The 23028-nt window shown below is 40.0% G+C and overlaps 2 protein-coding genes across 6 annotated transcripts; both read left to right on the top strand.

Moving 5' to 3' along the window:
- Nucleotides 1-13196: 13196 nt before the first annotated feature.
- Nucleotides 13197-14201, top strand: LOC110779107 (serpin-ZX-like). The gene is given in 5 exon segments (XM_056839735.1): nucleotides 13197-13266; nucleotides 13563-13675; nucleotides 13677-13892; nucleotides 13894-14008; nucleotides 14011-14201. Coding segments are annotated over 5 exon segments (705 nt in total).
- A 1441-nt stretch (nucleotides 14202-15642) lies between these two features.
- LOC130470553 (uncharacterized) lies at nucleotides 15643-22739 on the top strand. Of its 5 annotated transcripts, XR_008931194.1 has the most exons (7): nucleotides 15644-15946; nucleotides 19120-19193; nucleotides 19270-19398; nucleotides 20073-20153; nucleotides 21326-21471; nucleotides 21605-21664; nucleotides 22502-22579. XR_008931194.1 is itself a non-coding variant. In XM_056840871.1 (6 exons), the coding sequence occupies exons 3-6, from the start codon at nucleotides 19125-19127 to the stop codon at nucleotides 22604-22606; spliced, it is 363 nt and encodes a 120-aa protein (XP_056696849.1). In that variant the 5' UTR covers nucleotides 15643-15946; nucleotides 18626-18705; nucleotides 19120-19124; the 3' UTR covers nucleotides 22607-22739. The 5 variants fall into 5 exon arrangements, 3 of the variants coding, with proteins under 3 accessions (XP_056696849.1, XP_056696848.1, XP_056696847.1); XM_056840871.1 differs by lacking the exons at nucleotides 20073-20153; nucleotides 21326-21471 and adding an exon at nucleotides 18626-18705 and having other exon boundaries at nucleotides 15643-15946; nucleotides 22502-22739; XM_056840870.1 differs by lacking the exons at nucleotides 20073-20153; nucleotides 21326-21471 and adding an exon at nucleotides 18591-18705 and having other exon boundaries at nucleotides 15643-15946; nucleotides 22502-22739.
- The last annotated feature ends 289 nt before the right edge of the window (nucleotides 22740-23028 follow it).

Here is a 23028-nt window from a genome sequence, read left to right as displayed (position 1 = left end):
CAAAAGCGACTCGCGAAAAATAAACAACTCTTTGCGTCGTTGTTAGGCCTCCTACGACGGCAATGCTCGACACTAAAAGTCGACCATGCAAATAATCATGAATGTCACACGGGCAAAGATTTTAAAAAAATATAAACAGTTCAAAAGTGCACACATAACAGTCCAAATGTACTAGTCCAACTTGAGGGTAGTCATGGAATGCCTAAAAAACCGACTCACGAAACAAACTAATGTGTCTCCTACTCCACAACAATAATGCAGGGCCCCCGAGTACTTGCCCGTGATAGCCATCAAGAAACCCGATGGAAGAAGCATATCCCGAACATCTGTACCTAGAGTCGCGCAAACCCAAGAGATGCATGCTCTGGGACACGACCCTTTACGTTCTCAAAGGCCACTCGCCCCAAAGAACCATGCTATGCCAAAAACGCTCTCCAACTCACATGCTTTCAGGCTATTGTTTGGGTTAGAAAATAAAAGAGCGAAGAAAGAAACAGAAATTATGGCATTAGCTCTCCAAGATGAAGTGTTCGATCCTACTAAATTGATCACTCCATCACCCTCAAAAGATGACCAAATCCAACGAGGGTGGCGCAAGACTTTCAAATGGACTAATGCTCGTGGGATGAAGTTCAAGATATCTGCGGGAGAGGGTCCGATGTACGAAGAATTAGAGTCTGAATCCGAGTCTGACTCCGAGTCCGAACCTAGCAAAATTGTAACCCCTCCCAAAAATAGTTTAGACCCGGAAATCTCTACTCCGGGAGATCTTTTGGATGTAATGCTTCATGACTTTAATAAGATAAACAAAACTTTTGAGTATGTGCCGCTTAAAAATCAGAGTAATAATGCAGAATGTCTCGCCACTAATGAGCTCGAAAAAGAGCCAGAAGAGGAATATACCGAACTAATAAAAGCTGTAAATGAACAAGAACTCAAAACTCCTATAATTGAGGACACAGAATCGGTAAATATTGGAACAAAAGAAAATCCTAAAATTATTAAAATTGGCCTCACCTTAACTCCCACTGAAAAGGCCGATCTAATCTCCACTTTGCGGGAATTCGAGGGTGTCTTTGCTTGGTCCTACAAAGACATGCCAGGAATAGGTCGAGAAATCGCTGAGCATAAAATTCCGCTAGATCCCAAAATGACGCTAGTAAAACAAAAGCTACGGCGGCTCAAACCAGAGATAGCCTTGAAAATAAAAGAAGAAGTCACTAAACAATTAGACGCCGGCTTTATAAAAGTCTCCAACTACCTAGAATGGGTGGCCAATATTGTCCCCGTAGCTAAAAAAGATGGACGAGTGCGAATGTGCGTAGACTTTTGAGACCTCAACAAAGCCAGTCCTAAAGACGACTTCCCCCTACCTCACATTGACATACTAGTAGACAACACCGCAGAACACGCGCTCCTCTCCTTTATGGACGGGTACGCCGGATATAACCAAATACTAATGGCAGAAGAAGACAGGGAAAAAACAACTTTCATTACCCCTTGGGGAACATATTGTTACACTGTAATGCCTTTTGGTTTGAAAAACGCGGGGGCCACCTATCAAAGAACAGCCACCACGTTACTCCATGACATGATACATAAAGAAATCGAGGTCTACGTGGACGACATGATTGTCAAATCTAAAGACCGGCACGGTCACCTCCCGGCACTTAAAAAGTTCTTCACTCGAATCTTGAAATATAACATGAGACTAAATCTACAAAAATGTGTGTTCGGGGTAACCTCGGGAAAATTGCTAGGATATGTTGTTAGTACGCGAGGAATCGAGATTGACCCATCTAAGATCAAAGCCATTGCCGAAATGCCCCCACCAAAAACTGAAAAACAGATAAGGGGCTTCCTAGGAAAGCTGCAATACATTAGTAGGTTCATTTCCAAGCTTACTATGACTTGTGAGCCAATATTCAAAAAATTAAGAAAAGAAGAAAAGGCCGAATGGGATGAACAATGCCAAACTGCCTTCAATAAAATCAAAGAATACCTAAGCAAGCCACCCGTCCTCTCCCCACCTTTGCCTGGAATCCCTTTACGCCTATACCTAACCGTCACGGATACTTCAGCAGGAGCTATGCTCTCACAGTGTGTACATGGATCCGAGCGAGCCATTTACTACTTGAGCAAGAAGTTCATACAGTACGAGACGAGATACACAGAACTTGAGAAAACCTGTCTCGACCTCGTCTGGGCATCCAAAAAATTCAGACATTACCTATTGGCCCACACTGTTCATATAGTGTCACAACTAGATCCCTTAAAATACGTGTTCGAAAAGCCGCCCTGAGTGGTCGCCTGTCCAGGTGGCTAGTCATGCTCTCAGAATTCGACCTAAAATTCATGCCGGAAAAAAACAATCAAAGGAAGAGCAGTAGCCGAATTCCTGGCCGAGCATGCCACGAATGAGGAAACCCCGGAAGCTTACCTCCTCCCCGACGAGGAACTTCTGATGATACAAGACAACTATTGGACACTATACTTCGATGGCGCGTCCAACCAAAAAGGATGCGGCGTCGGAGTTCTCCTAGTCAGTCCCGAAGGAGCCCATATACCAATTTCCGTCAAAATTGACTTCGAGGCCACAAACAATGCCGCCGAATACGAGGCCTGCATAATCGGGCTAGAGGCCGCAGTTAGACTCGGAGTCAAATACCTACAAGTCTTCGGGGATTCTTCCCTAATAATCAACCATATATCCAAAAGATGGAAGGTCCGAAGCACTAGTCTCTCAAAATATCAAGCTCACTTGGACCAAATAGTCGAGCAATTTGAAAAAATCGAGTATACGTACTTGCCAAGAGACGACAACCAATTCGCGGATGCACTAGCGAAGCTAGCTTCAATGCTCAACATCCCGAATGAATGGGACGGAATGACCCTTTGGGTCGAGCGAAGGAAAGAGTCGGCTTATTGTTGTGCCATAGACTCCGAACCTGAAAACACCGAAGAAGAACCATGGTACATGGACATCCTTCGTTACAAAACAAGTGGGGAATTCCCCCCAAATACTTCCCCGCGAGCACAAAAGGCCCTATGCCTCCTCGCTTCACAATATAGCATAATTCTGGGAGAACTGTACAAATACACGCCGAATAAAATCAAGTTACTTTGTGTCCATCAAAACCAAACCCAAAGACTAATGGAAGAATACCATAACGGCGTGTGCGGACCCCATATGAACGGAAAAATGCTATCCCGAAAAATATCCCGCTCAGGGTACTATTGGACCACTATGGAAACCGATTGCCATCACTTTGTAAAAACTTGCCCAAAATGCCAAATCTTCAGTAACCTTAACCATTTGCCTCCTTCAGAACTATACACCTTCACTTCTCCATGGCCCTTTTCCACCTGGGGTATAGATATAATCGGCAAGGTAACACCAACAGGCGTAGGGCGACACGAGTACGTTTTAGTTGCAATTGATTACTTCACTAAATGGGTAGAGATAGTCTCCTATGCAAAGTTAACAGCCAAACATGTCGCTCGATTCCTAGAAAAGAACATATTATGTCGATACGGGGTCCCACGTGAAATCATAAGTGACCAAGGTTCCCACTTCAGGGCCGAAGTCCAAGACCTGCTCAAAAAATATCATGTCAAACACCATAAATCCTCTCCCTACAGGCCGCAAATGAACGGGGAGGTAGAGGCGGCCAACAAAAATATTAAAGTCATAATCGAAAAAATGGCCGAGAATTATAAGGATTGGCCCAATAAATTACACTTCGCATTATGGGGCTATCGAACCTCAATCCGCACCTCCATTGGAGTAACACCCTACTCCTTGGTATACGGAATGGAAGCAGTCCAACCGGTCGAGTTGGAGATTCCCTCCCTCCGGATCGTCCTAGAAAGCAAGAGACCTGAAGCTGATTGGGTTCAAGCTCGGTACGACGAACTCGTCCTTTTAGACGAACGGAGGTTGAGAGCTCTACATCACGTACAAGTGTATCAAAAGCGCATCGCAAGGCAATTCAACAAAAGAGTCAAACCTCGAAACATCAAAGAAGGCGATTTTGTTTTCAAAGAAGTCCGCGCACCTACTACGGACCCTCGAGGAAAATTCCGGCCTAACTGGACAGGACCATATTTTGTAAAGACCATCCAACCTGGCGGAGCAGTCCAACTAGCCGACATAGATGGAGCGGAATTCGCTAACCTCACGAACTTAGACCAATTGAAAAAGTACTATATTTAATAAAATTCAGTCCGGAGTTAAGGCATCTAATAAAACATATTAAGACTCATAAGCAAACATTCTGCGCGTTACTCTAAACAAACGGCATAAAAATCGATAAAGTAGAAAAAGCGAAGGACAAAACTTCAACGCCCAGGACTGGGCGCTGTTATTTCTCACGCCCAGGCCTGGGCGCCGATATTTCCTTCGCCCTAAAGCGGGCGTCGTTCCCTCTTGCCACCTACCCTCCCGCTTCTACAAAGTGTTCGTACTCCTTTTTCTAACCCTCAAAAGAATCACAAACACTTGGGGGGGAAGCAGACGAGTAATGAACACCCTTTCAAAAAGTTTTTTTTTCAAAACAGCTAGAACTACGCGCGACCTGATTCTGACAAGATACGTAGGCAATCCTTCTCAAGGATTCGGTCCAATAAAAAATTAAAAAAATAATAAAGTCATGCAATCAAGAAGAAGAGATATTGCAAAGGGCACTCTACCCTAACCCATGCACGGGCAAGACCAAATAAAATGAAAAAGCCACAAGAGTTTCCAGGAACAAGCCCAACAAAGGAGTATGACACGAGTCGGCAAAAAAAATAGTGAACATGCATATGTAATACCCCAAGTAGTCGGTTAGTCTAAAAATATATGTGCACTCTTATATGAACTCATTATTTTTACGAAAGTCTTTTCCTTTTCGAAATTCGTCGTTGGTTTAGGAAGCTAATATTGCTATAATATGTTAAAACAAAGCCCACGGATGGCTCAAAACATTCTTGCACCAAAAATCGCAAAAAAATATATATATACATGCGGAACACAAGAATGAATATGTATAAAACAGGAGGTAAGCCTAAGACTCGTCATCGGCTCCATGTCTCCAAGCCTCGCCGGTCCATCCACTCCACTCCCCGTGGTATGAGGGACCCCAGCCAGAGTCACTCCAAAAATGAGGTTGCGACTGCAACTCGGGGCTAGGCTCTCGGGCCACCGACAAGGAACGCAGCCTACGCTCCGGCTCGGACCTCTCCCTGGAAGAACTCACCCCCGCGTCAGAACGGCGATGCCGTAGGGGCGAGTGTCGTGCTCTCTCTCTCTCTCACGACGACCGTGTCCCCCGCCCGAGGGACCCGCGTCGTCCTCCAGCACGCCCAGTAGCCGTCTGCAAAAAGGGACAAAAAGAGAGTGAATAACCGAAAGCCAAACCAAAGGTACAGATCAAAAGAAAAAAGAGAGGGCACATTACCCGAGTAGAGTGGGGGCTCCTGCAAGAAAGTGCAGACCGAGCTCGAACCAACGCGGACTTCAACCGGTTGATCACCCCCACCATCGCATTGGCCGTACAGGCCGGAACCTAAAACAAGAATGTCAATAAAAAAAGAAAGAAAAAATATAAAGAAGAGTAGACAAATAAAAGGTGCATACCGCCTCTACTCCCTCAGGGAGCGGAGCATGGAAAACCCGGTCTTCCGGGAAAGTCTCCACAATCTCGGATCCACTCTCTCCGGTATACGAGATCCGAGCATCGGGAAGCACCCATCCCCCCAACAAAGGGTCAGGACCCTCCTGCACAAAACACAGTAGGCATAAACACATGGGCACGAACATGAAAACACTAAAATTAATACAAAGAGAGGAGGCAACTTACAGCGCCAGGCTCCGGGAGACGAAGAGAAACCTGGATAAACTGGTAATAGCTAGCTCCCTCTATCACCAACTCTGTCGCCGGCACACCAGTCCTCGAGTGGACCCTCCACGACTCTCCTATCGAGCGAGTAGACAGCATGGTCGCAGGCGGAGGCCTGGGCACCGAAAAACCCCGACCGTCTGCATACGTACCCGCTCTCCCAGGTACCAGACAGGTTCCCGGCGGCCAACGAACAAGACCCGCATCTGGCTCAGGGCATAACTCTCCCTGACCGTAACATGGGTACCCCTAAAAGAGAGCCATGGGGTCCAAACCACCTGTTTTCGTACAAAACGCAGTCAGATCTCGCACATGAAAAGAATGACGAAATACGAGATAGAGGATAAGATTCTGTACATGCTCAGGGTTCCCGTCCCGGATAAGATCCCACACGGTATCGGGCGGTGGACGCACTGTCAGCTTCTTCTTCCAACCCCAACGGCGACCGGCGGGGAACTCCAAAGGCCTCTGCCCCTTTCGGGGAGCCAGCCAAGGTAAGTGCTCAAAGGCCCACAGCTGCAAAAAGAAAAGGATAATGAAACGTTAAAAAAAAGAGGCCGGGTAAAAGCGAGAAAAACAAAAGAAAGTCTAGGCACATACCTCGATCAAACGCGGCACTCCCGCTAATGTAATCACAAAGTGACGTCTACTCGGGTCCGAGTTGAGCACCGACAAACTCATCTGGCCGACAAGCGTCGCATAGCCCAAATCGCCCCAGCGATAGTCACCCAGTGTAGACATGTCCTCCACCATGCCTATCCACCTCGGGTCAAAGGTGTCAGTCGGACCCGATAGAAAAGTGGAAGTAATAAAATGGAGGTAGAACAGCCGAGCCTGTCTCGAAGGCGACTCCTCTACCCCGTGCTCCAAAGCCCACATCAGGTCAGCGAAAGGTATCCCACGGGGCTGGTACGAAGGTAACATACTACCCATCCACGAGCCCAGGAGCCTGGTACCCTCAGCAACAGTCGGCGATGGGCCGTCCGACCTCAGACGAACGGGGTTCCCTGTAAAGGTCAAACCCGTCAAAGCTGTATAGTCCTCAGGAGTGCTCGTCATCTCGCCCCAAGGAAAATGGAAGGTGTTGGTGGTATCCCACCACCACCTCATGAACGACCGTAGAAAGGACAGGGAGATGTTAAGCCGCAGTATCTCCCAGAAAGTCTCCACCACCGAAAACAGTGAGCTTGCCCTCACCAAGGCCTGGGCGTCCGAGCTCAGATAGCTAAAAACGGTCTCGCTCGTCGCTGCGCCGTAGCCGCGAACTGTAGTCAATCCTCCTCGCATGAAGGCGGGAAGTCACATGGTGCTCTGGGTCGTAGTGCAGATCACGACCATCGTAAAGCTCAGGGCCCACCCATAAGGGACCCGGGCCAGTCGACTGACGCGTCATGCCACGCACCTCGTGGCCACCAGGAGGGGGTAACGACTCGTCAGACATGCTGATCAACAATACAACAAGGCATTATACCTTTGACAAAATCGGCACTCATACCGATCCCTAAAAAGAGTGCATTTCACTCATGAAATGGAGTCATACAATTTTTGTTCCCTAAAAACATGATACTAAGTTCATACTTAGCAAAATTCCCTAAGTAAAAATTAACTCCGGCAAAATCAAAATTCTCCCATAATTTGTCATTCATGAATTATGAGGAACGCAAGCAATATACCAAGAACACCTACATTATAAGAAAATACTAGATTCGTAGGTATACTTGGGGGCTAGCATGAAAATGCCCAAATTCAACAAAAATCAACATACTTGCAAAAATTAACATGCATGAACTAATTAACATGTTATGTGGAACATTTCCAACTATCTAATTGAAGGAAAGGGGCACAAAATCAAAAACCCCCAAATCAATTTCATGCACAAAAATACTTGACAAAAATACTGAAATTGACAGAAAAGCTCAAAATTACTGAAAATTACTTACATTGGGAAGATTAGGAAGTGATTTGGAGTAGAACTCGTGAAGAAAAGTGAAAGAAACGAGCAAAGATCAGTAGAGAGAAGTGAAGAGTTTGAGCGAAAATGGTGGAAATGGGAAAGGAAGGAGACGGTCCGCGAATTTAAAGACCAGCCCCCCTTTCGCATTTTCAACGCCCAGCTCTGGGCGTTAGAAATTCTCGCGCCCAGGCCTGGGCGCTGAAAATGCTTCCCAGACAGCGAATATTCGCTGTCGGGCACGCGTACTCCCCTATTTTGTGTAAAGATATCCGTTATCTTGATATTTCTATCCCAAAAGAAAAACGGTATTTTGAAAAAAAATAAATAAAAAATAATAATAAAATAAAATATCGTTAAACAAAAATATACACAATGTGGACCCACTTATAGGACACATCTAATCAGGAAATATTACGACCCACCAACAGGTTGTAATCACCAAAAGCTCTTCTACATAGGCAAAATAAGAAATTCAAAATGGGCTCGCCCACCCTCAGCGGGCGGGGTCTGCATCACTAGCCGCGCAGGTCCTCAGTTTTTCGAAGAATAAAGTCTTCAAATTTAAAATAGGCTCGCCATCTTCAGCCGGCGGGGTCTACGGCACAAACCACGTAGGTCCTTATTTTCAAAAAAAAAAAAAAATTTCAAAACAGATTCGTCCACTTCTATCGGACGGGGCGTCCACCCTCAGCGGACAGGTTCGCCATCTTCAGCCGGCGGGGTCTACGTCACAAACCGCGTAGGTCCTTATTTTCAAAAACATCAAACAGATTCGTCCACTTCTATCGGACGGGGGGTCCACCCTCAGCGGACAGGTTCGCCATCTTCAGCCGGCGGGGTCTACGTCACAAACCGCGTAGGTCCTTATTTTCAAAAAAATCAAACAGATTCGTCCACTTCTATCGGACGGGGGGTCCACCCTCAGCGGACAGGTTCGCCATCTTCAGTCGGAGGGGTCTACGTCACAAACCGCGTAGGTCCTTATTTTCAAAAAAATCAAACAGATTCGTCCACTTCTATCGGACGGGGGGTCCACCCTCAGCGGACAGGCTCGCCCACCTTCAGCGGGCAGGGTCTGCGTCACTAACAGCGCAGGTCCTTAGTCGCTGCAGCGATAACTTTTATTGGTTTTCCCTTTTTCCAAAAATTAAAGGATTGGTTTTTCGTTTTTCCAAAAAAGAGCGATGTGTTGGATTTTCCTTCGTTTTACGTCCTATAAAAACAAGGGGTTTTTCTCGTTTACCTAGCCCTGAAAATGAGAATCTTTAAAAACGTTTTACCTCGTGATTGGGCTTGGCCAGGCCCAATTACACTTTACAGCTTTAATTTCGAAAACATCTGTAGTTACTCCCAATGACAAAGTGAGGGAGTTTCTACGCATCTTTAGATCCTTCCAATGACAAAGTGAGGAAGTTTCTATACTATCAGTTGACGAACCCCAATGACACGTGAGGGATATGTCGACACTTCAAGTGATGACCCTTAAGTCAAATGTTATCACTCGGGGGCTCGTGAGACCCTCGCAAAACAGGTCACATACACCATGGCTTGTGTGACGCACTCCGTCTAATACTTTGACCATCGTCTTACTCCAAGACTCAGTCAAAGTGGGGGCTAACTGTAGACACCTACTTTTGTCCCCATTCCCGCAAGGGAAAGGTTCGATGATGAAAGCATAAAAACTCCACTTGACAACGCATCTCCTATAAAATAAACGAATCTCGATTCCCTATTTCATTTCACCTGAAACCTGCTATTTATGGAAACCTGCTAAAAATAGTAACTGCCGTAAAAGGTAGCGTCTAAAAGTGGCAAATCATAAAAGATAGAAACCTGTCAGAATTAGGTGTTGCACTCAAACATAAATCCTAAATGAGATAGAAAACCGCAGTTGACAAATCCCAATGACAAATTCCATTTATGGAAACCTGCTAAAAATAGTAACTGCCGTAATGGGCAGCTGTTAAAAGTGGCAAGTCATAAAAGATAGAAACCTGTCAGAATTAGGTGTTGCACTCCAACATAAATCCTAAATGAGATAGAAATTGCGAGAGAATCCTATTCTTAATATGATTCGAAAGTAAGAGTCACGGATTAATTAAAATCCTAACGAGCCTAGAGTTCGTAACGGGCCCAGACGCATCCCGTCACAAGGTTAATACGCACTAAAGGACTCAATTAAATCTCAAATACTCCGGATTCTAGGAATCCGAATCTGACTAAGAAAAACAGCCCAGACCCTATTTTCAACGCCTGGCTCTGGGCGCCGAAATCTTCGGCGCCCAGGCCTGGGCGCTGAAAATACCTGGTACATGTTTTTTCCTAATTCCTCGTGGATTAGAGTTCTGCAATTCTATCTTTCAACGAACTCTTTTCTATAAATAGGGCCTTAAGTTCGACGTGAAAAGGACACAACACACAATTATATTCCGAGTATTGACTCTAAACCCCCAAGCCTAAGCCTCACGCTGCAAAACTGATCACGTGCTCTGTCGCAATCGATCCATAAATCGAACAGAACGTATCCCGTCCCATAATTTGAGATTCGTTAAATAAAAGGAGAAATAGCAAAGGCAAAGTGGTTAGTTTTCTGAGAACCGTGACGCACCTCTCAAGGGTGCGTCGTAATGTCTCCCTTTTCCATGGTTTAATTGCTTTCCTCGCCCTTTTATGAACTGTTAAACTAACTAAAATCTGATTGTTCGATCACGCTTAATAAATATGATATTTTTGGGAAATTGGATTATCATGCTAGGTCCCTTAAAACAATCTAAATCAGATAATCACGTTCGATCTAGTACTATATGTTGCATATTGATAAAATCAACTCAGATTAGTTTAATAGTTAACGCATGTCCCTTCAATTATTTATGTTGAGCTAGTAAGGATATCCTGCCTCTGGAGTTATCGAAGAGCGAGTACTCCTCTCGGTAGTTACAGTCCCCCGAACCCTCAATCTCTACCCTGCGGGTGTACGTTGAGCGATCCCCACCACCAGGGATCACAAGGGAACCTACGGCAGTCGTGGTCAAACATAATTGCACTCCCTTTATGTCACGATAACCGGGTTTTGTCAGTTTTTTCATTGTCGTTAAAAACTGAATGGCGACTCCTATATTACTAGTCAATTGGGTGTAAACTCACAGGAAATCCAATTACACTTGAATTGACAAAAAGAAGCGTTACACCCACGAGGGACGAGGTCACGCATTAGCCTCGTGCTTTTTCGACCCCCTCACAGTCGGTAATACATTTTTGAAAAATTATAGGATTTGTTTTTTGGTCGAGATTTTACCTACTACTTTTAGTAGTCGGTATAGTGTAATAAGCAGTCGCAACTATACCGACTACTTATTTTTGGTCGGTGTTTTTTTATTTTCACGACTACTCTAAAAGTAGTTGGTAAAATCAACTTTACCGACTATAATTATAGCATACGGTAAATTTAGTCCGAAAAATTTCGTTTTCTTGTAGTGTGAATATGTTTTGGCTTGAGTTATTGGGCCAAGTGGGGCATTGGGCTTGAATTGGTGTGCTAGTATTGGGTTGGTAATATGACTATATATTATTATTCAAGACTTAGCATTGGGTTTATTTAACATTGGGTGCTAGTATTAGGTTTATTTAAGGATTGTTATTAATGTTAATCTTTTGCAATTATTAATATTTTAATTAATTAATTAATTAATTAAAAATAATAAATATTTATTTATTTTAATAGGATAAATACCAAGGACAGTTACTTAGTAATTGTCACGTTGGTTTCCTATTTAACCTAAGGCAGAAGATTAATGCTGAATCACGTATTTCATATTTCTCACAAAATCAGTTTTCTTCCAAAAGACATGTTCATGAGAATGGTTGAGTTTGTTGTATTCCATTCGTGATTAGGGAATCTTGAGGGTAGATTATCTTTGAATCCCATCAACTATATAGTGGGAGGCTAATATTATCCTAAGGACAGAGATTAACTCGTCCTAATCTAGTTTATGTATTTTTTGTTTCCATAATTCAAAGTATATTTTTTAACATTAACCATCACATAAATGATCAACATGTTGTCACAGAAGTTTCATACTTTAGGGTCCTGTTTGGCAATTAGCAGTTATTTGTTAGATGGTTTGATTAGTTGTTAGATGTTATATGTTTATATTAGCTAGCTTGGCTATCTGATTGAATTAGCTGGTTGTGTAAAGTACTTCGTATTTGGTAAATGAGCGGTTAATTGTTAGCTACTTAATGGGTAAAATGGACATTAAAGACATTGACATACATAGTAAATGGTGTACATAGGTAAGAGTTATAATTTTATTCAATAATTGGACAAAGTTGTCATTTTACACTCACTTGTTCAAAACTCTAATTAGGCTTTTCATATATCCTACAACACTCTGTCAAACCTCTCCTAAATAAATACTCCAGTTAGCTTTTGAAAAATGTTAAAAAACCTCTAATTCTCCTCAAAAGGTTTTTTTTCACGAAGATGATAAAAGTCGCAACATGCGACCTTTAAGTCATGTCACAATTATGACATGTCATGCTTATGTGTCATGAACGTAGGTTCTATTCTCTTCGACTTATTTTGACTTATTACTGACAAAATATGTTCAGATAAAATAAGTTAAGTTCAGAAAATATAAGTTCAGCAAAAATAAGTTTTTCTCATATATTTTCACACACAAATAAGTTTTTTTTCAGATAAATTAAGTTCAGATAAGTTCAATTAAGTTCATATAAGTTCAGTTAAGTACATATAAGTTCATTTAATATAAGCTCAGTCGAAATAAGTCCAATAGAACGGAGCCGTAATTGGAAACTAAAATATTTAATTTATATTACCTATTATACATGTTACAAAAAGGTAGGAAAATCTTAATATTCCTATTTATTATAAAATAATAAATATTTGCTTCTTTCTTTGTATCGACTACCTTATTTACATATTTTCATAGTAAAAATATTACGTTGATAGTAAAAAAAAAATTGATGACGCATAACATACGTGACGCCTATATGTACAATTTAGAATCCGACATGCAGGATTGCGACAATTAAATATTATCGCAACTTGCAGCCTTTATAATTGGACAATTAAATATTATCGCAACTTGCAACCTTTATCATCACCCTTTTTTCACGAAACCTCTCCTAATCAAACACACCCGTATTTAACAAACGTGGCCTATCATTACATGATTATTCCTTGTTTTCTTGCACGTATATATACAACGAAAGTGATATGCTCTAATTCTGCTCGTCTGTTTGAGATCGAGAGCGGCCTAATGAACACAATAATCGCAACACTAATCATGTACGTGACCTTTTTTGCGTCTATGTAGGGGCCTGCAGTGGTCGCTGATATGAATTCATGGGTTGAGAAGAAGACTAATGGAATTATTAAAGAGTTGTTGTCCCCTATTCCCTCCGTCCCAGAATACGTACTTGAACCGGTTTGACCGACTCAGAGTTTAATACAAATTAATTGACTTATTATTGAATTAGATTGAGTAATTGATAGTGGGGTATTTTTTAATAGGGATATGTGTCAACTTTTTTAAAGGGTAGGGAGGAGGGTGCATGAGACCACAAAATGACATGTGAAGGGGTAGTTGATATAATATTTATAAAAGTTTACCATTTATAGAAACGATGCAAGTAATCCGGGACTGCTTTATAAGGAAAGCGGTGCAAGTATTTTGGGACAGAGGATATAATTATGTGATACTGTAGCTTAACTAAACTTATCTGTGCAAATGCAATTTACTTCAAAGGAGCATGGCATGAGGAGTTTGATGCATCAAGAACAAAGGAATACAACTTCTATCTTTTAAATGATACGGAGTAGCTCGGTTAAGGTACCTTTTATGACTAGCTACAAGAAGCAATACATCAATGCTTGTAACGATTTCAACGTCCTTCGTCTAGCTTATAAACAAGGAGAAGACACGCGCCAATTTTCCATGTTTTTCTTTCTTCCTAATGGAAAAAATGGGCTTTCAAAGTTGGTAAAGAAAATATGTTCTAGACCTGGTTTTCTAGATAAACACCTTATATTCTCCAACTCCGAAAAGTAAAAGTGGGTGATTTTGGATACCTAAGTTCAAGATTTCAAATAAGTTTGAAGTTTCCAAAATTTTAAAGGACTTGGGAGTTAAACTTCCCTTTATGAAGGGTACATTTCAAACATTTTACATAAATCCTTTGTTGAAATCAACGAGGAAGGTACGGAAGCTGCTGCTGTTACTGTTGCTAAAAAAAGTTAAGACTTTGTGGCGGATCATCCATTCATGTTCCTTTTAAGAGAAGATGTAAGCGGAGTTGTGCTATTTATGGGGCATGTTATGAATCCTCTTATTGGGAGTTAAAACGGTTGAGGTTGAATCAATCCCTTCAACAATTCGTACATTTTTTGTATGCTCTCGTTTTGTTAGTACCACTTTGGAATGTTATCTATGTAAATATACGTAGTAGTTTCTATTATATTTGAGTATATGATCTGATTGTGAAAGAGATTTTGATATTAATTGTTACTTTCATGGTATTAAATCCGATTTTTGATACCATCAATATCTTGCTTTGATAGGGTGTTTGGAATGAGGAAGAGATGAGATCAAAGGATCATAACAAAATTATACCACATACGCCGATTTTTTTTTCCTTGTTAAGTATGGGTTGAAAATTAATGGGGAAACGTGGTTTGGCAAGTTGCCTCCCTTTTCCTTTACACACGCGCTACGATTTAGGCAGTTGATCGGATCAGATAGCCTTTCGGGCTTTAGATGATGAAAAAGGTTTAAAATTGCTATAAGAAAAAATGTGTCTTCATTTTATTTGGCACACTTCAATGGTCACGCGGTAGTCGTATCACTTAAGCGGTGACTTAAAAAATATTTTAACCATCAAGAAATATGACAATTTCTACTCATTTGCCAATTTCCTGCCTGTTGTAAATATTGGGTTTTCAAGGCAAGATACTAGAATAAGAATAAGAACGTGTTTCGAAATTCGTTGCGTCGTGGTAACCAAATCACTGCCTTGAAAACGAGATTCGGTGCAACCAGGGTGCACAATTTTATTCACCGATTCGTTCCCTAAGGTTTACACAACTCTCAACACACAAAAGCACTTTTGGGTGATAAGATGGAGCCACATAAACTTATGCCCAAAAGAATAAGAATGAAAAGGTTTTAACAGATATGAATAATCATGATTTAATCACGAACCAAGAGTCTTCCATCCAAGACAAAGAGAAAAGGAGGAGGAGAGGAAGAGGAAGAGGAAGAGGAAGAGGAAGAGATCAATATATTGCCTATATCAAACTCAGAAAATGAAGAGTATATATAAGATTAGTGGAGGAGATAAAACAACCAAAGAAATCAAAGATCAAAGGGATCTAATGACTTTAATCACCTAATTAAATCCATGATAATGAAGGGATTATAACCTCCATAGTCAATAGAAATAATGGACTACATCCAATCATAATAATCAGAATTATAAACATCCTAAAATCACATTTACAAGGTTGTTTAAGAGAAGGAATCCAAAGAGGAATTCAAAAACCGGACAAACACGAAGAAGAGTTCTCAAAACCGGTCAGACCGGTTTCTCAAAACCAATCGGTCGCGAGTTCAAACGAAACCTTCATAAACTACTCCGTTCTCAAAACCAGCCGAGTTTCGGTGCAATCACTAGAGGAAAAATCCTTATAAGTGGCTCATCAAAAGTTGCCTTTATACAATAAGTGCAACTTTTAATGATTAAAAAAATAAAAATTAAAATTTAATTGTTAAAACTTTCTCTCCTTTTGAAATAAGCGCAACTTTAATCACGTACTCCAGCTTCTTCTCTTCTCTCAGCTCGCAGTCACGTACTCCATATTCACTTACTCCATAAGCCTCCTTCTTCTCTCGTGCAAGTCAGCCCCTCCGACCACCATCACCGCCCACCATCACCACCGGCTCCTCTCCTCCAAAGTCCGGCCGTTCTTCTCCTCCAAAATTCGCAGTGCTGGCCTCCAGACTCCGGCCGTTCTTCTTCACCAGCCTAGCTTCGTCCTCCTCTGCGTCATCTTTACCGGCGATACTGGTTATGCTTCATCATCTATCTGGTAAATTACTCAAAATTCCTCTCTTAATTGATTTAATTGATTTCAATTTCGGGATTTTGTTTCCCCAAATTATAAAACCCTAATTTAATTTTCTAAACTCCCTAAACCCCACGAAATTGCGAACTCAAAAAGGTAAATTATTACGTGAATGTTTTACATTTTAGCTTAACAATCTTATCTAGCTAGCCAATTGCGTATTGATACTGGTTATGAGGATCAATCGAATGCTTTCAGTTTATTCTGACTTGGTGTATTTAGTTGTTAAATTGATTCTATTACTGGTTGTTACGTTTTGCGGTTGGATTCTTGTGCCAAAAAAAGAGTATCGAGTAATCACATGATTGCACAATTACTTAATCCAATTTTCTTTAATTGAATTTGGGTAAATGAGGGATTGGTTAGATATTGTTGTTGACATCAATGCCTCTTGTTATTGCAATTCTTTTCTTTTGTAATGCCATGGAATTTCCAATTTGTTTGTTGTTACAAGTGTATGCCCAATCATGATATAGCTTTTTTCTTTATTTTTTAGTTTTTCTTCGTAGGCATTAAGATTCTTGAATTTAAGCATTAACATTATGAATTTGGATAATTTCCTTGGTATATGAGAATCAACTTCTATTTCCATGTTCCTTCGTAAAGTGTAATTATGATCCCTCCATTTGGTTTATCATTTCATTCAATTGGTGAGATTCTAGTGGGTAATCATGGTTGTTTTCTCTATGTGGTTTTCCCCCTTTTGCGTTTATTTAAAAATTCTTTTTACTCCCACCAACTGTAAATTAAACAGCTGAAGGAGAAAGTAGAGGACCTGAAAGGAGTCAACTAAGATCTGAAACTGAGATATATAATATGTTCAATACTCACATATTGGATAAATTACGCTCTTCGATTTGTAGTTGGCAGCAAGTTTCTTTTATTTGTCTGTATGGATAAAGGATCTTAAGGGAAGGAAGGGAAGCAAGAGTGAGATATGCCTTCCTTTATTTGGAAATGGATTGAGGAAAGGGAAATAAATCGGAATGATAAATCGGATTTAGGTAACTATTATAGTGGAATGAGTTTTATCTATTAGGTAACAATTGTTATGTGATATGCAGTGTTTTTTTACTGATCTGCACTAATCTGTTATCCGATCTGCACTGTTTTACACTGATCTTCTATCTAATATGCAATGTTCAGAAATGATCTGCACTGTTTTACACTGATCTTCTATCTAATATGCAATGTTATGCAATGATCTGCACTGATATGTTATATGTTCTGCACTATTTTGCACTGATCTACTATCTGATCTGCACTATTTTACAATGATATGCTATCTGATCTAGACCATTTTGCACTCATCTGCACTGATCTGCACTAATCTCTTAACTGATTTGCACTGATCTGCACTGGCAGCACTGATATGCAAAGACTGATCTGCAGTGACTCATCTCCACTGACTGATCTTCACTATATGCCTAACTAAATCCGGCTGGTACATGGTGTTAATGAGGATGCCTTTTATGTATAAAAGGACAACTGTAAACTTTTCTATGACCTAAAAAGCCAAACACAAACTGCAGCTCTTGATGCCTGAATCTTTATTACTTAAATAACTTGCAGCAGAAAATTAGTTTTCAGAACTTCAGCTCTTGATATCTGAATCCTGATTACTAGCAGTATATTCGAGTGAGATTACTTTATGTTCAACGTCTCCAAGAACTTAGACTCGGAATATGATATGGTAGAAACAAGAGAGTAACCCAACATAATCAAACCTTTCTCCTTCAAGACTAGGTGCAAAAGACTCGCAAGTTCAGACGCAAATAATACCCACACACAGAATTAAGAGAAGCAGGGAGAAATTTAATTGATGAAAACTCAACTGAGTGGAATAAAAAATCAGTAGCTTTAGCTACCACTCTCATGGTTAGTGACTTTAGGTCACAACTCTCTTTACAATACAAAACACAGGATATCCTATTCTCCCTCTCTTCTTTCTCTATTTAAGCACTTAGGGATTTCTTCCTAGTACGCTTCGTTTAATGAGGTTCTGCTGCTACTTTATGTCTGCTAGTGTGGCAACGGTTCTTTCCCCCTTCCTCACTTGTGTTGTGTTGGTTGTTCTTGTCTGGTTCTTTGTAAGATGATGTTGGTTATGCTGGTCCCTTTTTTTTGCTTCTTGCTGTACACCAGTTGGACACGTGGACAGTTAGGATGGTTCATTACACTATGATGGTCTTATGTTTAGGTATTGTTCTCTTCTCAAGCTACAAGTAAACAAGGAACACTTCTTTGCCAAGAAACTAGGCTTGTAACCCAAACTGTGTGTAAGTGTGTAACAAAAAATTTGGAAGATTATTGGGCATACTTGTTTGTTTTTACTCAGCTTAATGTAATAGCATTTGCCTCCTTGATTTATCAACTATAGAAGAAACCACGTTTTTATTCTTTGTAGCTCTTATTTGGAAATTGACATCTTGTTTACGACTGATAAATCTCAGTTTTTCGCTTGGTTTAAACCAATTCAGCATAAGGACTATTTTTGCTGAGAGAAACTTATGTTGGACGTTAAGTCTTAGAGCACTTCACTGCTGAAGAAATTCGAGCTCATATTCTCTTAGATGCTGCTGTTCTGTTTACATCATTCTCTGGCTAGGTTTACAGCATTCAAATTCTTATTGGAACAAACAGGGGCGCAGCTCTTGAAGATAGGGGTACCTTAAAAATGCAGATTACTAAGTTTGCATAAGTGTTTAGGAGGAGAACTTTTGGTACGTTTTACTTTCTGGAAAATAGTGGTGATCGTAAGTAGTTGAGGAAAAAGGAGAAATTTTGGTGCGATGTCCTTCAATATTGTTTAAAGAACGTCAAATTCCTTCATAATTGTTCTGCAGTCATCATTTCCAAATTAAAATTGTCTTTTTCTTACAACCGGGAAGTCATTGAAATTGGAAGATTCCAGTAGCTGAGTTGACTGTTTGATTCCCTCATTAGAAACTTGCCCACCATGTGTTTGATAAAATTCCTGAACCAAAGTCGTGGTCTTTATTTTGTTTTATTGTGCTTGTCTTTTATTTTGTGATTTTACGAATACCCTTTTAGTTAGTATTGAAAAATTGTTGGTGTACTCTTGGTTTCTGGGTTGTTCTCTTTTGATGCATTTTCTTCCTTTTTGCCCCCTTCAGAAAGGATGTTGCGATCATTTTTGTTGAAGGAGACTGTGAGATTGAATTCCAGGCTTTCTGGGTTCAATCAATCGGTAAGTTATCCTGCAAAGTTGCAATGTACTTTCAGTTTATCTTTGTCCTAATATATAGTAAAATTGAATGAATCAGAGAGGGATTCACAGCAGAAATAAGAAAGCTATGGAGTTTATAGCAAAAGGGTGGAGTGCTATGAAAGAAGTTGATAGAGTCATTGATTATTGTGAACTTAATGACAAGCGTCTCATTCCTCTTCTCAGGGTGAGTGCTTGTTTTTCGGTCTTTCTGGTCCTTTTAGACCTCATGTTTGCTAATGCATGAAGTATATGACTATGTTTAAAGACATCTCACTTGAATGCGTTCCAAACTTGAAATATTTCCTAAACCCTTTTATGTCTCAAGCATTCTGTTGCGAATCGATAATACTTGTTTTTAATTAGACTTACATTGTGATGGATTTGCAAAGTTTCGTATGCTTCTATCTGATTTAATTGTATGCTATACCAAGGTGCTAAGGATAATTTTGAGTTGGCTTTAGAAGTTAACAATTCAAATACCAATGCACGCTACTGGTTGTCCAAGCTAGACCTTAAATACCATGTCCCAGGGGCATGCAAAGCAGTGTGAGTTACATTCGAGACGTGATTACTTTTTATGTGTTAACTGCAATCTTTGTCTTAATCATGCTACTGAAACACTGGTTTTATCTCTAAGACCCTGATAAGAAAATTATTTAGAGTAAACAAAAAAAGACCTGTAGAATTGTGCTTGATGCTTGATGTTGTCTCTTCTCTTGCTGAGTAGATTCGTTGTTTCTTAACATGTTTTTAAGATCCTTAGTCAGCCATCTCAATTGTTACAGTCTTTCTTTAGATAGGACATAGAAATGGTGGTTTCACCAATAGTGATCTCCTTAAAAAATTTCTTTCTGTCAGATGAGCTGCTTTGCTGGTTGAAGCTGCCGAAATGGGAATCCTGATGCACTATACGAGTTAGGTGGCCGCTTAAGAGTAGAGGTTGGTTCATTCAAGTTTTCAACTCATGTTGTTTCTTTTATGTCATAATTGGTGTGCTATTGTAAGTTATTTCCAGTCCTTTCTACTTTAAGGATATCTTGCTAAAAAAGCCTCTCAGTTCGGGACCGGGACTTTTCATGTAATTCGAAGCACGGTATATCGGGGATGTTTGAAGGAAAATGGCCATGCAGAAATACAGTCTAATATCCTTCAGATGATTGGGGTGTGGCAAATAACTTTTTTTTGGGGGGGGGGGGTGGGGGTGGGGGGGGAATGGGGTTACTTGCTTTTTCTCCTTCTTCCTTTCTCTATATCCATTCTTTTTGAGATGCCTCTTTGTCAAACTAGGATATTAGTCGCTAAGCTCTTGTTTTCTGTATTGACCAAAAGTGTCTTCATTCTGCCACTGGACCTTTCACCACATTGTAAAGGCTGATTTCCATGAACACTATCCATATGTAGAAAATATTGCCACTACTTCACTCTGCAAAAATGTTCAAAGCATATTTGCATTTTTTTGCTTGAAATTATCATGATTCAAGGGGTGCAAGAAGGGATTTTATCACAATCAACCAGAGCAACTAGGATGCAAATAGAGTCCTGTCCCTTGGCCATCCTCATTGGCCTGACCTTTCTCCCGGAGGAGGTCCTACGGGGGTTATAATTTGAAAAAAAAACTTGGTTTTCTTAGGGTTCAGCAATAAGTCCCTAATTAGATATAGAATTTGGCATTGGCTAACGCTGGAGTGCAGCAGTTAGGAGGACATTGAATGCGTGTTTAATTAAGAAAAAAAAGAGGAGAGAACTCTTTGTGTTGAAGTTAGCAATTACATATAATGATTTGAATGGTAGGGATGGTCTCTGGAACTGTAGTACCCTCGTCCATGGTAGGTCCAGACTTAAAACAATAATTACCCTTGTAGTAAAATCTTTGAACTAGTTTCTCTCTTAAAACCCTCCAAAATACCATCAAGGCCTGAAGTTACAACCTCTTAGTTTGCTTTCCAATATTAATTGTTTTCTATGTTTTTGGCACTAGTGTCTCTATGGTGCCTGAATAGTTTGGGTAGTGTTTTCACAAATGGGAATCATGCAAAATTTGATTGGCGTGTTTGAGGTAAGATGCGTTAAAATTATCAGCCTTATGTTAGTTCTTGTATTATGTGCACCAGGCCACCAGGTAATCTCAGTTCGTATAAGTTTTATTCCGAGTCCGAGGTCTTAAAAAAAGTGTAGAGTAGCTGATCCTCGTTGGGATATCTTCTGATCACTCACTAAATGTATTCAAAATATGTATGGTACTGAGGAGTGAGGAGTGGTAAATATTTCTTGTTAATGCTGCTGTTGATTTCTTCAATTTGAATTCATTTAAACATTTGATTCCGAAATTAAGTTGGTAAATTTTATTTTAAAAATCTGATATTGAAGTATTTTTCACTTTATTATGGCAGAATGACTATATTCAATCATCTCAGCAAGCATTCTATTATCTGGAGAAGGTTGTCGAACAGGTACTTTTCATCATATATTGTAGTCGAGGATCATATTGCTAAGCATCATATATCTAGGTTCGTTTGTTGGTAGTTGAGATCGAAAATGCCATTTTTGGCCATAAATGACCTATATCGACCCAAATGACCCTTAGGCGTGCATAACGAACTTGAAATGAGTCTTATAATCATATAACTAATCATATGAATCATGAAAAACGTTTAGAATATGGAAATAGGTTCGTTTGTTGGTAGTTGGGATCGAAAATGCCATTTTTGGCCATAAATGACCTATATCGACCCAAATGACCATTAGGCGTGCATAACGAACTTGAAATGAGTTTCATAAACATATAACTAATCATATGAATCATTAAAAAGGTTTAGAATGTGGATATAGGTTTGTTTGTTGGTAGTTGGGATCGAAAATGCCATTTTTTACCATAAATGACCTATATCGACCCAAATGAACCATAGGTGTGCATAACGAATTTGAAATGAGTCTTATAATCATATAACTAATCATATAAATCATGAAAAAGGTTTAGAATGTGGATATAAGTTCGTTTGTTCGTAGTTGGGATCAAAGATGGCATTTTTGGCCTTAAATGACCTATATCGACCCAAATGACCAATATGCATGCATAACGAACTTGAAATGAGTCTTATAATCATCTGACTAATCATATAAATCGTGAAAAAGGGTTAGAATGTGGAAAGAGGTTCGTTTGTTGGTAGTTAGGTTCAAAAGTGTCATTTTTTGCCAATATAATTGTTTTCGCGACCAATATAATTTTTGTTTTCGCATATGAAACTTAATTTAATTTATTGGTTTGCATGTACGGTGTTCTTTTAAAGGTTTTCAAAACACCAAGGGAGGGGCCCTTTACCAAAAAGGAGTTGGATGAAGTTCGAGACAAGTGGGCTATTTACTTCAACGATTGTGAACTACCCTCAATGTAATAAATAGAGCGGACTTGTAGTTATTCGTGACTCTTACATTATTTTGTTATTTATCGATTTAATTAATTACATTTGAATTATTTCGGTAATATTATTGGAAATTTGAAATTTATATCATTTTTGAGAATGTCAAGCTGATGTTTGATGAAATACAAATTATATTGCAAAATCAGAAATTATATTGCAGAATATTAGGAATTATATTGCAGATTTTTTTTTTTTTTTTTTTAAAAAAAAACTCAAAAGTTGCCCTTGTTTGCAACAAGGGCAACTTATGTGCAGCTTATAAGGTGCCCTTGTTGCAACAAAGACACCTTATAAGTTTCACATAAGGTGCCCTTGTTGCAAACAAGGGCACCTTATAAGATTATAAGTTGCCCTTTTTAAGGGCAACTTTTGATAATTTTACAAAAGTGACCCCC

Source organism: Spinacia oleracea, chromosome 3, assembly GCF_020520425.1.
Source record: "Spinacia oleracea cultivar Varoflay chromosome 3, BTI_SOV_V1, whole genome shotgun sequence".
Classification (NCBI taxonomy): domain Eukaryota; kingdom Viridiplantae; phylum Streptophyta; class Magnoliopsida; order Caryophyllales; family Amaranthaceae; genus Spinacia; species Spinacia oleracea.
The sequence above is the reverse complement of the archived record's forward strand: the minus strand, read 5'-3'. Positions and strand labels throughout refer to the sequence as shown.

Coding starts and splice junctions, on each gene's coding strand:
- LOC130470553 (XM_056840869.1), top strand. Junction 19,194..19,269: donor TTTCTGGGTTCAATCAATCG/GTAAGTTATCCT, acceptor TGAATGAATCAG/AGAGGGATTCACAGCAGAAA. Junction 19,399..21,604: donor GTCTCATTCCTCTTCTCAGG/GTGAGTGCTTGT, acceptor TTATTATGGCAG/AATGACTATATTCAATCATC.